At 43.4% G+C, this 11,175-nt stretch overlaps 1 protein-coding gene across 1 annotated transcript; it reads right to left on the bottom strand.

Moving 5' to 3' along the window:
• Positions 1–451: 451 nt before the first annotated feature.
• Positions 452–4,099, bottom strand: LOC119004437 (C-type mannose receptor 2-like). The gene is made up of 6 exons (XM_037071357.1): positions 4,083–4,099; positions 3,435–3,622; positions 2,369–2,482; positions 1,805–2,197; positions 1,309–1,638; positions 452–1,197 (listed from the first exon to the last, which is right to left on the bottom strand). The coding sequence occupies exons 3-6, from the start codon at positions 2,400–2,402 to the stop codon at positions 851–853; spliced, it is 1,104 nt and encodes a 367-aa protein (XP_036927252.1). The 5' UTR covers positions 2,403–2,482; positions 3,435–3,622; positions 4,083–4,099; the 3' UTR covers positions 452–850.
• Between the last annotated feature and the right edge of the window lie 7,076 nt (positions 4,100–11,175).

Genomic DNA, 11,175 nt, shown 5'->3' with positions numbered 1-11,175 from the left:
CTGTCGCTGTATCAGCAGCAGCTCCAGGTGAACACACCTCCCAGCTGCCTGCGTGTCAGAACCAACGTAGCGAGATAAACCTCAGACGCTCTGACGATGTGAGGCTGTGCGAGCGGCAGCTGACCCGGCGAGAGGAGGAGAGACAGCTGGGTTTGTGTAACCTCATCAGAACAGCGTGGATACTGTTGTGGCTCTGCGTCGGCTCACCGCTGTGCTCGATGTATGTTTGTGTAGTGAAATGTATAGTCTGCTGTCCGCTGTGAGTCTCGGACCGTCCGCTGGAACCGAACACCAGGTCCTGCTGTGACAAATCAGTGACGGACAGAAAAGCTGGAGTCAGTCGCTTTGGTTACAGTTAATAAAAAATATGACAAAATGTACCATTCAAAGTTTTATTTAGAATAACTGAAGCAAATGAAATGTTTACACAAATATGAGATTGTGACAGAAATATGATTTTACATGTTATTACCTTCATCCACCAGATCTTAACTGAACTTTTAGCAATTAAAGATAACATATTCAACAGTGATTATACAGCACATATGGAAGTTAAAACATAACTTTGATACACTTTACTAAGGATAAAAATGACATAATGAATTTAAAATATCCACAGGAAAAACAAACGATCACTGCTTGTTGTTGGCCGTCATGTTTTGGCATCCAGCCGTCAAGAGACTCATTCGCATTTTAGAAACAGCATCACAGTATCACACGTTAGATTATCATCTTCAGCAATCCTGCAGGACTTTTGTGACTGACTGTCTCAAGCTGAACAAACCCAGAGAACACACACAACAACGGCAGCTTGTTTGAGAGAAATACGCCACCAGAAAACAGAAAGGCTTCAAAACTTCGAGCAGAAGAAATTAAACTTCCTCATATCGTCCTCTTTGATCCACTTGTGTTCTCCTCTTGCCTCCATGGCTCCAGACATGTCGCAGTCGTCCATCTTTACGTCCGAGGCCCAGTTCTTGTAGTCGACTCTCTCGTCGGTGACCCAGAACCAGGCCTCCAGAATGCAGGTGAAGCGCAGTGCCAGCCAGACGTGGGAGCTGGAGGCGTTCTTGGCTCTCTCTTGGACCCACCTCTGCTGCTCAGCGTCAGTGATGGAGATCAGGTCGTTGTAGTTTTCTCTGCAGTGATTGATGGCCTCCTCCCAGGTCTTGTTCTCTTTGATCAGGATCACGTTGTCTGTCAGGGAAATTAAAACACACACACACACAAAGACACAAATATGACTTCAGACAGATCCTCGGACTGTCTCTGGTGATATTCCTGTTGACCAAACTGTGGAAAACTCACCGCTGTAGCAGAAGAAGGGTTTTGCTGAGTTACAGTCATTAGTATTCCAGCTGCCGTCTTTATGCAGCGCTGCACATTTGTTGTTGCCTGGCTGATTGCCAGGAAAGGTTTGACTCCAGGGTCTGAAAAAGGAGCTCCTCCCATCAGACCACCTCCAGGGGTCTCTGAACAGGCCGATCCAATAAGGTATACCGGTTATTGTACTGATTCGTTCTTCCAGCTGTTTTGTTCCACTGACCAGGTCTGTGTGATACTTTCTGCAAAACATTTGGGCCTCTGGCCAGGTCTTGGTATATGCACTCACATAGAATTTGTCGGATGAATTCTCTGCTGTGGAGTAAACAGAGGAACATGTTCACGACCCAGATAGTCTCTTAGTTTTTAATGTTTTTTTTATTATTATTATTATTTAAAAAGATGCAGCAACATAAAGTGCAATTGTTACACAGGATGAAATCAGAATGTACAAAGTTGGGTTATTGCAATTTATTCTTACCATCGTAGCAGATAAATCGATGTTTCGACGTACAAGAGACATCGACCCAGTATTTAGATGAAGCCCACATCATCACACAGTATTCATGTCTGACATTATTTGGTTTTCCACTAAGCCAGTTTGCTGTATCTTCAGTGTACTCCACCCCTGCCTGAGACCAGCGCCAATTCCATTCAGTTTTGTCTGATTCTGATTGTTTGATGTACAGTCCAGTCCAGGCGTCTCTGTCATGATTCTTTGCAGACTGACGGAGTCTGTTGATGTCTGTCTCTTCGTACACTGTGACCAGGTCTGTGTGCTTCTCTCTACAGTACTTCTGGGCTTCACCCCATCCCATGTTCTTGTTAATGAAGTGGTATTCAAAGAGCTGACATGTGAAGAGGGAACGCCGACCTAAAACCAGAGAAAACACTGCAGTGATGGAGCAAAATCACAGGTAGTCAGGACGCACCTCCTACTTACAAATGAGACTCTTGGATGTTTCACCTTTCGTGTGATAATAACAGAGAACTGTGACGCTGCTTTATGAATCCAGGTGATGCTGGTACTGGTTTGTGCACTTACCCATCAGAACGAGCAGAACCAGACTCCACTGCATCTCCACTGTGTGCAGCGAATACTCACTTCCTGTCTGCTCGGGCTGAACTAACTGTCGAGCTGCTCTCACTCAAGGTTTGTCTAAATAAGACAAAGGAACATAAAGGTGAACATGCAAATCATAATCAAAGCAGACACCACAGTGGTTCAGTGCACCGGGCGTGGACTAAATAACAGAAACACCCGTACAGTATCAGTGTAACCCTGCTGTAAATGCTTAAATACACAGACCTGCCAACACACAGCAGCTGGCCAATCAGAGCTCCAGCTGCAGCTCTGTGGGCGGGACTTGTGTTAATTCTCAGGTGGAAAGTTGCTTCTATGCTTACAACTTCAAATTAGGAAACTGTAAAATCTAAAGCCAGAGACAAAAACCTCACAGACTGAATATAATGCACAGATAGAAATAGAAGGTTTTTTTCCATTTTTATCATTAATTATCGCCTAAAATCACACATTACAATCTTCCTCAGGGGGCTTAAGATTTGTTTTTAAAGCGTATGAGAGACCATCGATTCAGGTCAGGAGATAAAGACACGGATAAAAACTTTTCATAGGAAGAGAGACAGATACGTGAACAGACCAGAGCAACGAAACCACAGAATAAACAAATAACAACCTCTGGCTGTTCATATTTCCATACATTTCAAATGGGAAATTTGATATTCTTTTGTTATTTTCACCACTTTTGTTTCTATTCACCATTTTGTTCAATTTAATAGGTTAATTTTGTATTGATTTATCACAATTATACAGTTTAATATCTATAATTATTTAACTGGCAAACTTCATGCTCCATTTATTTTTACATTAAATTACAGTTGCAATAAAAAAAAACAGTTGACAACAAGTTATACTTGCTGATTGATTGAAAAACACCCCTCGGATACAGTTTGAACAAAAACAGAGCATTAAACTGTAAGTTTGTAGTGTTTTTAGTGAGTCTATGTTCAATACCGAACATCAAACAACTAAAAAATATAATAATTAAATTCAGAATGGATTGATTTGACATGACACAGTGTGGACTCACCTCTGCTCTCCTCAGCTTCACTCTGCTCCCACTTCTCCTCCCTTCTGTGCTGATGGAGACGGTTCACAGCGTTAAATGAACCCTCTCGCTCGCTACGGGAGCTAAATTTAAGTCCGAATTTTAATATCAAAATAAGAAAGGCTTCAGATCTTTATCATGTCTGTTGTTGACAAGAATCCCTTGTTGTCCTGCAGGAGAGAGGCGTGTTAATACAATGGAAAAACAAAGGTGGCACGGAAGATCGCTTATTTTCATGAACCCAAATATTCCCTTTGATTTGAATGCAGAAAAACACACACACACACACACACACACACACACACACACACACACACACACACACACACACACACACAGACAAACACAAAAACAAACAGACACAAACAAATATACACGTCAATATTGCCAACACGGCACTTCATTTCTCCACGATCTAAACGGGACCTCAGCTGTGAATTTCATTTACACAAAACTTGTCTGTCTTAATACTTCAGTTTACGTAGAAATGAACAGATGAAAGAAAGGTAAAGAAAAAAATGGAGGGGAAGAGGAGGCAAGAAATAAACAGGAGAGGTTCGTGGTTTTGGGTGTTTTGTTTTGTTGATTTCCTGTTTTATTTTGTAGCTGTGTCACCGACTTCCTGCTCACCTGTCCCTCCATTGATCTGTGCTCCTGTGCCTGTTCCCCGGTCCTCCTGCGCTCCTTGTGATCCTGGTTTCTTCTGGTTCGTCCTCAGTTTTTTGTTTACCTGAGAGAAGAGGTTGAAGGACATAAGCAGAGAAGGAGGCAAAGAAGGAGGTGAAGAAGGAGAGAAGGAGAGGGAAAAAAGAGCATGACGTAAAGAGATGGACAGATGAAATAAAGGTAACAGAAGAAAGAAATAAGGAGAGGAAAGAAGAGAAGTTGGTTGGACAGGTGGCAGGAAATAAGGGATGAAAGGAGAAGACAACAAAGGAACAAAGAGGAGAGAGGAGGAAAGACGTGAGGAAGGATGAGAGGAGATGCTCAAGGAAGAAAATAAGAACAGAAAATTGGAGCAAGAAGAAAAGGAGGAATTAAAGAAGGAAGTAAGGAAAGAAGGAGGAAGGAAATGGGGAACATGGACCAGATAACAAATGAGGAAACTGATGAAGTGATGAGTTTATCTGAATCACATCTCAGTTTGTGATCTTGAAGCTCAGTTATAAACTCACATGTCGCGATCTATTCTGGACTGTGAGTGAAAAAAAAACACATCTCGCTGTAATCCAGGCCACAGATCAGCGTCTCCAACATCTCCACCTTGATTCAATAAAGTTCAATAAAGCCTTTCTTTTTCTTTTTCTTTTTTTTTTTTTACTCTTTTCACACTGTCTGGCTGGCAGCGAGGCAGCCGGCCAGCTCCTCCAGCTGATACGCAGCAGGCTGAGCTTCACATTTTTTTAAGTCGTATTTTTCTAACCCCGTGCTTCTTGCCAAACACTCGCAGCTGCCTATTTAACCAAGATATCACTTGACGTTCAGGTCGAACGATTAGATAACGCTGCTCTGTTTGATCAGACTGGAGCGTTTAAGTCTGCGCCGGGATAAAAAAAAAAAAAAAAGTTGCATGAGAAGAGAAAACTACCCATAAAACGTCGCCTCTTTTTATCTGATTCTGCTTTTTTTTTTCTTTCTTTCTTTTTTTTCTCCTACAAATCTTTCCTTTCTTGGCTGCCGTGCAAACACAGTCAGACTCTCTCAAAGCCAGACGTTTTGTTTGATTTCGTCTGAGAGTTGAGTTTAAATATAAATGCATATGTGTGGCGGAGTGCTTCTGTTGTTTATCCCCTGTAAACAGCAGATTTTCTCTGACTTCTCTCCGGGAAAGGAGGCGGCGGGGTTGGGGGGGGGAGGCATAAGAAAATAAGAGAGCAGCTTTTTGACTCTTCAAATCTTTTTGGGTGAGTGCGAATGCAAACACAGCTGAGGGCTTGTTTTGTTTGCTCTGTTGACTCTCTCCGTTTTACACCTCAGCTCATAATCAGAGCAGGAGGGAGGTAAAGAAGAAGCTGGAGACGGAGGCAGGACGGAGCGTGCCAAGGCCCCCGGACGTAGAACAACCGGCCTCTGTGTGCTGGGACAACACAGACGAGATTTAGCATCGCAAGCGTCCTTTTGTGCCAAACTAGCTTTGAATAGCAGCAAATAATCTTTAACGAACTTCTTTTAATTTACTCGGAGGTCCACGTCGATGGAGGGTTTTTTTACTTCATGAGGACGATTCAAAGCCTAAGATTCAATGTTTTTTTAGAAAGGGAAGATTCACAACCGAGCTACAGCAGCCACAACAGGCTTCTTTGTCGTATAGCGGAAAAAGTCACAGAACTCCCTTTGGAAATCTGGTTGTTTAGGTTTGACTTCATGGGACAAACTTTGTTTAGCTTGTGAAACACTTTGCACAGCCTACACTTGAATATAAGCATCTGTTGATGAATTCGGCATTAAAATAAACGCGTGAAAAATCATCATCTTGCCATAAAGAATCCAAATATTGGCTAATTTAACTGATCAATGCCGCTCTTGTGTCTGTAACTAGTATCAAACTTCTTCTTTTATGTTATGGACGTGAGTTATTGTTGTTGTCTTTTGCTTTTGTGTCAATCTAGTTTTGAATAGCAGCAAAAAATGTCTTTGAAAGGCCACATTAGTTGGTTTTCGCTGGGTTACGTCACCAAACCCCCTTTAGAATTCTTGCAATTTAACTTTGCCTTAACAGGGACAAACTTTGCATGACTTGTTGAACTCTCTTTACAGGATATTCTTAGCTGTAAGCCACTTTTCATATATTCTGCATAAAAATATATAAATCATCATCCTCAGTTACCTGAAGAAAGACACATCTTCACCTCTCTGCCGCTGTTCCTCGCCCTCCTTACGTCGCACAGACTTCTTCCTCCTGATATGTTATCACCACTTGTGATTACGGTGTTTATTATTTAATATTTGATATGAAAAAATCTGCTGCAGAATGTATCTAGAGTCAAAGTTCAAATTTATGCAAACAGCTTCTTAATTGGTAGATTATGGCCACCAGAATACCCAGAATGCAACATAACTAAACAGCACTATAACATATTAAGCTATAACTCTGTTAATTATCTGTAGTCTTACTGACGTCGCTTTTTTTTTTTTATCATATACGATGATACAGTTTGAGATTCTTGGTTTAAAGGCCATCTACAGAAAAGTATAGAAACTTTTGTCGCACACAGGCTGAATGTTCAGTGTTCTCACTGATCAATAGCACTCTGAGAGGGGAATTGATTTTCTAATCTAACGCTCCGCGAGAAAGCGAAGAAGCGTATTTTCCAAGATGTTGAACTTTTTTTTTTCTTTTATGATACAACAAGTTTGTGTTATGGATGTCAGTTTGTGGTGCTCTGTGGCCTGATGCTGCCCGAGTCTTATCAGCGCTGTTGCTAATCCAGAACAAAAAGCATCAGGCCCGTTCAAAACAGGGTCATTTTGAGAGGCCGCTGCAGCGGTTATTACAAATGATTCAACATGGATGGTTTCATGTCCTTTAGTGTGTCACCTAAACACCATCCGTGCAGAAAATCAACGTTGACTTTTGCTTCCAGACGCCCCCTGACGCTCGAAAATGACTCCTGAAATGTTGCAGTTCTGTTGATAAATGCCGTGCTGTCGGAGCGGATGGAGGCCCGGAAGGTCCAAACTTCACCCTGAGGAGGAGGTGAGTAATGAAAATCAAGTGTCTTAATGAATCCCCAGTTATTATGGATCTGGATCACATTCCAGTCTCCAGGTACATAATGAGTCCTGTGTGAATACCAGCAGTCAGTTTGTTCTGACCCACAGTCCCACTCACAGGAGCCCAGTCTGGCTCTGAGAGTCCCAGCACAGTGATCCAGTTGTGCCTGAGTGATTTACTCCCTCGGTCTTCAGATGTGTTTCTCCGAGCAAACACCCGGGAGCTCGGAGTCAAGCTGTCAAGCTGTTTTGCGCCCTCACCAACGAGCCCTCCTCTCTCACAGCGAGGAAGCCGTCAGGAGAAAATGACTCGCAGCTCGGTGGGTCTTCGGCACAAGTGTAACGGGAGCGACTGTGCCGAGCGAGGAAGACCGGCTCGCTTATCTCAACCCTCTCCTTCCAAAAAGGCTCCCATTACTGAGGCCATTACACCCAGCAGAGACGGGGAGAGACAACACAAACAGTGTGCTGGCACCCCGCGGAGCTCACCTCACATCCAGCTTCAAAGCCGCTGATCTCACATCGTTTTGAGGTGTGGGTGCTCATCGCAATCTGCGGTTACACGGGAGTCGCTGCATGCTGCTCTCTGATCGACCGCATCTCGGCATCAACATGCTGGAGGAGATGCTTATGTGATGAAATACGATGCAAAAAAAAAAAAGAAAAAGAAAAAGAAAAAAGGTCCCTACTACAAACAAACAAAATATTCTTTAATGTGGAGAAGATGTGAGGAGGTATCAGGATGAAATATCTGCTGCTGAGGTAAACAAAACATCAGGCGTTAAGATTCAGTCTCACAGCTGTTTACTCCTTCATGTGGCTGCCTTCAATAAACGTCTTACTAAGACAAATCAATAAAGTCAAAGTAAATGGATATTCACAAGAAAACACACGTCTCGTTTATCATCCAATTACGGTTGAATAATGAAAAGACAGCGCTGAATTTTACGGTTATTTCCGTTGGTGAATGAATTTTTCTGGTCTTGATCAGGGGCCTGAAAGTTTGAGACAAATCTAATAACTTTAATTGAATCTCAGGGCTTTTGTGGACAGTTTGTTCGTCGTACACAGTCCACGAGTGGATGAGACAAAAGATGTGGCAGCGAGCGTCCAGCAGCACCTTCCAATGAAGTGTCAACCTCCAACACAAGTGATGCACATTATCCTGAAAAATGCTGCATGATGAGTTTATTTGTGGTACTTGAAATATATCTTGGTTCAAATACTTTTGCATAAGCACAACAGGATCTGAGTGGTTGAGGATGAGAATGACGTCACAGAAAGCGATCGGACGCCATCAGGACGTATTTTTTGGCTGTTCATCAACCCTTTAATGTTCCGTTTACCCTTTTAACCTCAAGTGTTCCCGACTCTCCGCTGCTTCACACAAAACAGCAAAGATTAATGAAGTCCGAATGAATGAATACAAATGTTGTTTTTTGCCTCCTTATCTCTCCCATTAATCATCTCCCCAACCCTCCGATTCGTCGCCGTGACCCTTCACGAGGATGGCCCGCCTCCTTGTGATGGGAACAACTGTCCTACAGTATGTTTGTGTGTGTGTTTGTGTGTGTGTTTCTGTGTTTCTGTGTGTGTGTGTGACAGCAGCAGAGACGAGCCAGTCGTTGTGTATCTGGGTCAGCGGCACGGAGCGGCGAGCGGCGTCCAGTCGAGTGTGAAGTGAACCCGGCGATCAGCTCCCTCCCTTTTGTGCTGCATCTTTGTGCGGCCACAGTCACTCGTGTTAATGATTAGTCCTGCTGCCTTTTGTCCGCCTCTCACAACACAACAAAGCCGGTGCGAGTCAATTGGCCGCTGCCCACACAGGCGATGTGCAACACGCCACCCGGCCCACAGAGGGAAAAAAAACAAGTGCCAGCTTCGACTTGGAGAGGGTTATCAGTGAAACTATGCTGCCCTGATAGCGACGGGACAAACACACAGGAGAGGGTTTCCTAATAAATCTGGATGTTTGTGTCTGTGGACCGTCGCAGGCTGAACTCTGAGGCTGAACTCCCCATTGTTGTTTAATTTTTAACTCCAGTTTTAAATGAAAAGGGCCTCACACCTTCATCTCCTGCTGATCTGATCCTCGGGGGAGGAGGAATGTGTGTGTGTGTGTGTGTGTGTGTGTGTGTGTGTGTGTGTGTGTGTGTGTGCGTGAGTGTGTGTTCATTAGAAGTTGCTGCGGGGGTGCAGGGAGGAGTTTTGTTTTTCCTACAAACGTGTGTGTGTGTGTGTGTGTGTGTGTGTGTGTGTGTGTGTGTGTGTGTGTGTGTGTGTGTGTGTGTGTGTGTGTGTGTGTGTGTGTGTGTGTGTGTGTGTGAGGTCATCTGGTCAGTGTGCCCATCAGTACTCGAGCTGTCTGACTGAGTCTTCTCACCATCTGTATGACCTCTCTCCTCCTGACCGGCTGGCTTTTGTTCCCGGGCTCTTCTTCCCTCCCACCGATCCGTTCTCACAGGGCGCTGAAGTCCAAAAAGGGGTCGCCGAGCCTTCATCATCACTCCTCTTCTTCTTCTTCTTCTTCTTCTTCTCTTACTTCGGTTGATTATTCGTTTGACTTTGTTTCCCACGAGGTTTGAAACAACATCACCTGTTGGGCGTTGGATGTTTTTGAAGAGCTTAGCTGAGAAAGAAATCTCTTGTAACTGGTGTCAAAATATTGTCTGCAAAAAAACAATAACAAATAAGTGTTGCAGTGTTGGATCATGGGAGTTGTTGTCCTCATTGTAAAACATCCACCTCTACTATTAAAAATCTATCTGTTGTGACTGAGGCAGAAATCATGTTCACAGACGAGGAAACGATTTTAAGTTCCATGTTTTGTTTGTTTCCTGATGTCCGTCTTCACTCTGCGAAGTGTCATCTAAAAACACAACGATACCTCAAGGAATATTACAAATCACAATAAAACATATAACAAAGGTGTTTTAATGCAGAAACGTTGCATATTATATCTTTAATTTACTTCACTTCCAAAGGGAACCGATTACTTTTCGTATAGATGTTGTTCATCAGTTTTATTGTTTATAATATTTATAATTAAAGTGAAGCCAGGCGTGACGGGAGTCCAACGCAAGAGAGGAGGAAGAACCGAACACTCACACGCTGGTAATGTGAAGTTACTGTAAATATAATATCAGGTTGACGTCCAAGTCCTGATTACTTACCACCAGAAATTTGGTATTTCCCAAAAATAATATATATTTGACTTGGCAGGAAAATATGCAAATGTCTGGAACTAAACTCTCGACTTCCAACCTGTGAACAACTTCACTGGAATCTGACAGATGATTAACTGATTCATCGAAAAAGTTCAGGTGGTTCCCACGAGGCAAAGACCCCCCACAGGGTTCGCAAGGTGAGCCCAACGAGCTGCACGATGACGGGAAGGGAAATAAGACAATCTGAATTCTGCTGCACAAAGTTTCAGTCTAGGAAGGATTTAAACATTTGCAAGAGGTCCCAAGTGAAACGTTAAAGGGTCTTGAAGAGATTGAAGCACTGATTCGGTTTATAAAAAAAGCTCCCTGAGGCCAAAATCTCCCAAAAATTCAATTTACAACCACATTAAACAGATAAACCTCCGTGATTGTCTCCCTTTGTCTGTTATTTACGAGGTGTTGACCGTCGCAGATCCTCGTGAGGAGCTCACCTCCGCTGGACAAACACAGATGGACGACGGGGACGCCGGCACACTCCGTCCACTCACTTAGCAGAGGGCCGATCCGCTTTATGGCGCCATAAAGCCGCCTTCTGAAAACACAGTTTAAGAGATGACAGTAATTGGCGTGCTGTTTAGAGGGCTATCACCTCCGTCCTGACAGCAGTAATTAGCCCAGAGGCTGCACTATATGGAGGATTTAATGGGTGGTTAATGGTAATTTACTGTTCGCTCAGCACACTTCAGGGCCGACTGGTCAAACATTTAGGTGTGAGCCGGTGGCAGTCGGCTAAACACGGATTAACATGTGACAAAAAGGGATAGTCGTGGTGAAATGGCAGT

This window comes from Acanthopagrus latus, chromosome 16 (assembly GCF_904848185.1).
Source record: "Acanthopagrus latus isolate v.2019 chromosome 16, fAcaLat1.1, whole genome shotgun sequence".
In the NCBI taxonomy this organism is placed as follows: Eukaryota; Metazoa; Chordata; class Actinopteri; order Spariformes; family Sparidae; genus Acanthopagrus; species Acanthopagrus latus.
This window is presented reverse-complemented; position numbering and strand designations above follow the sequence as displayed.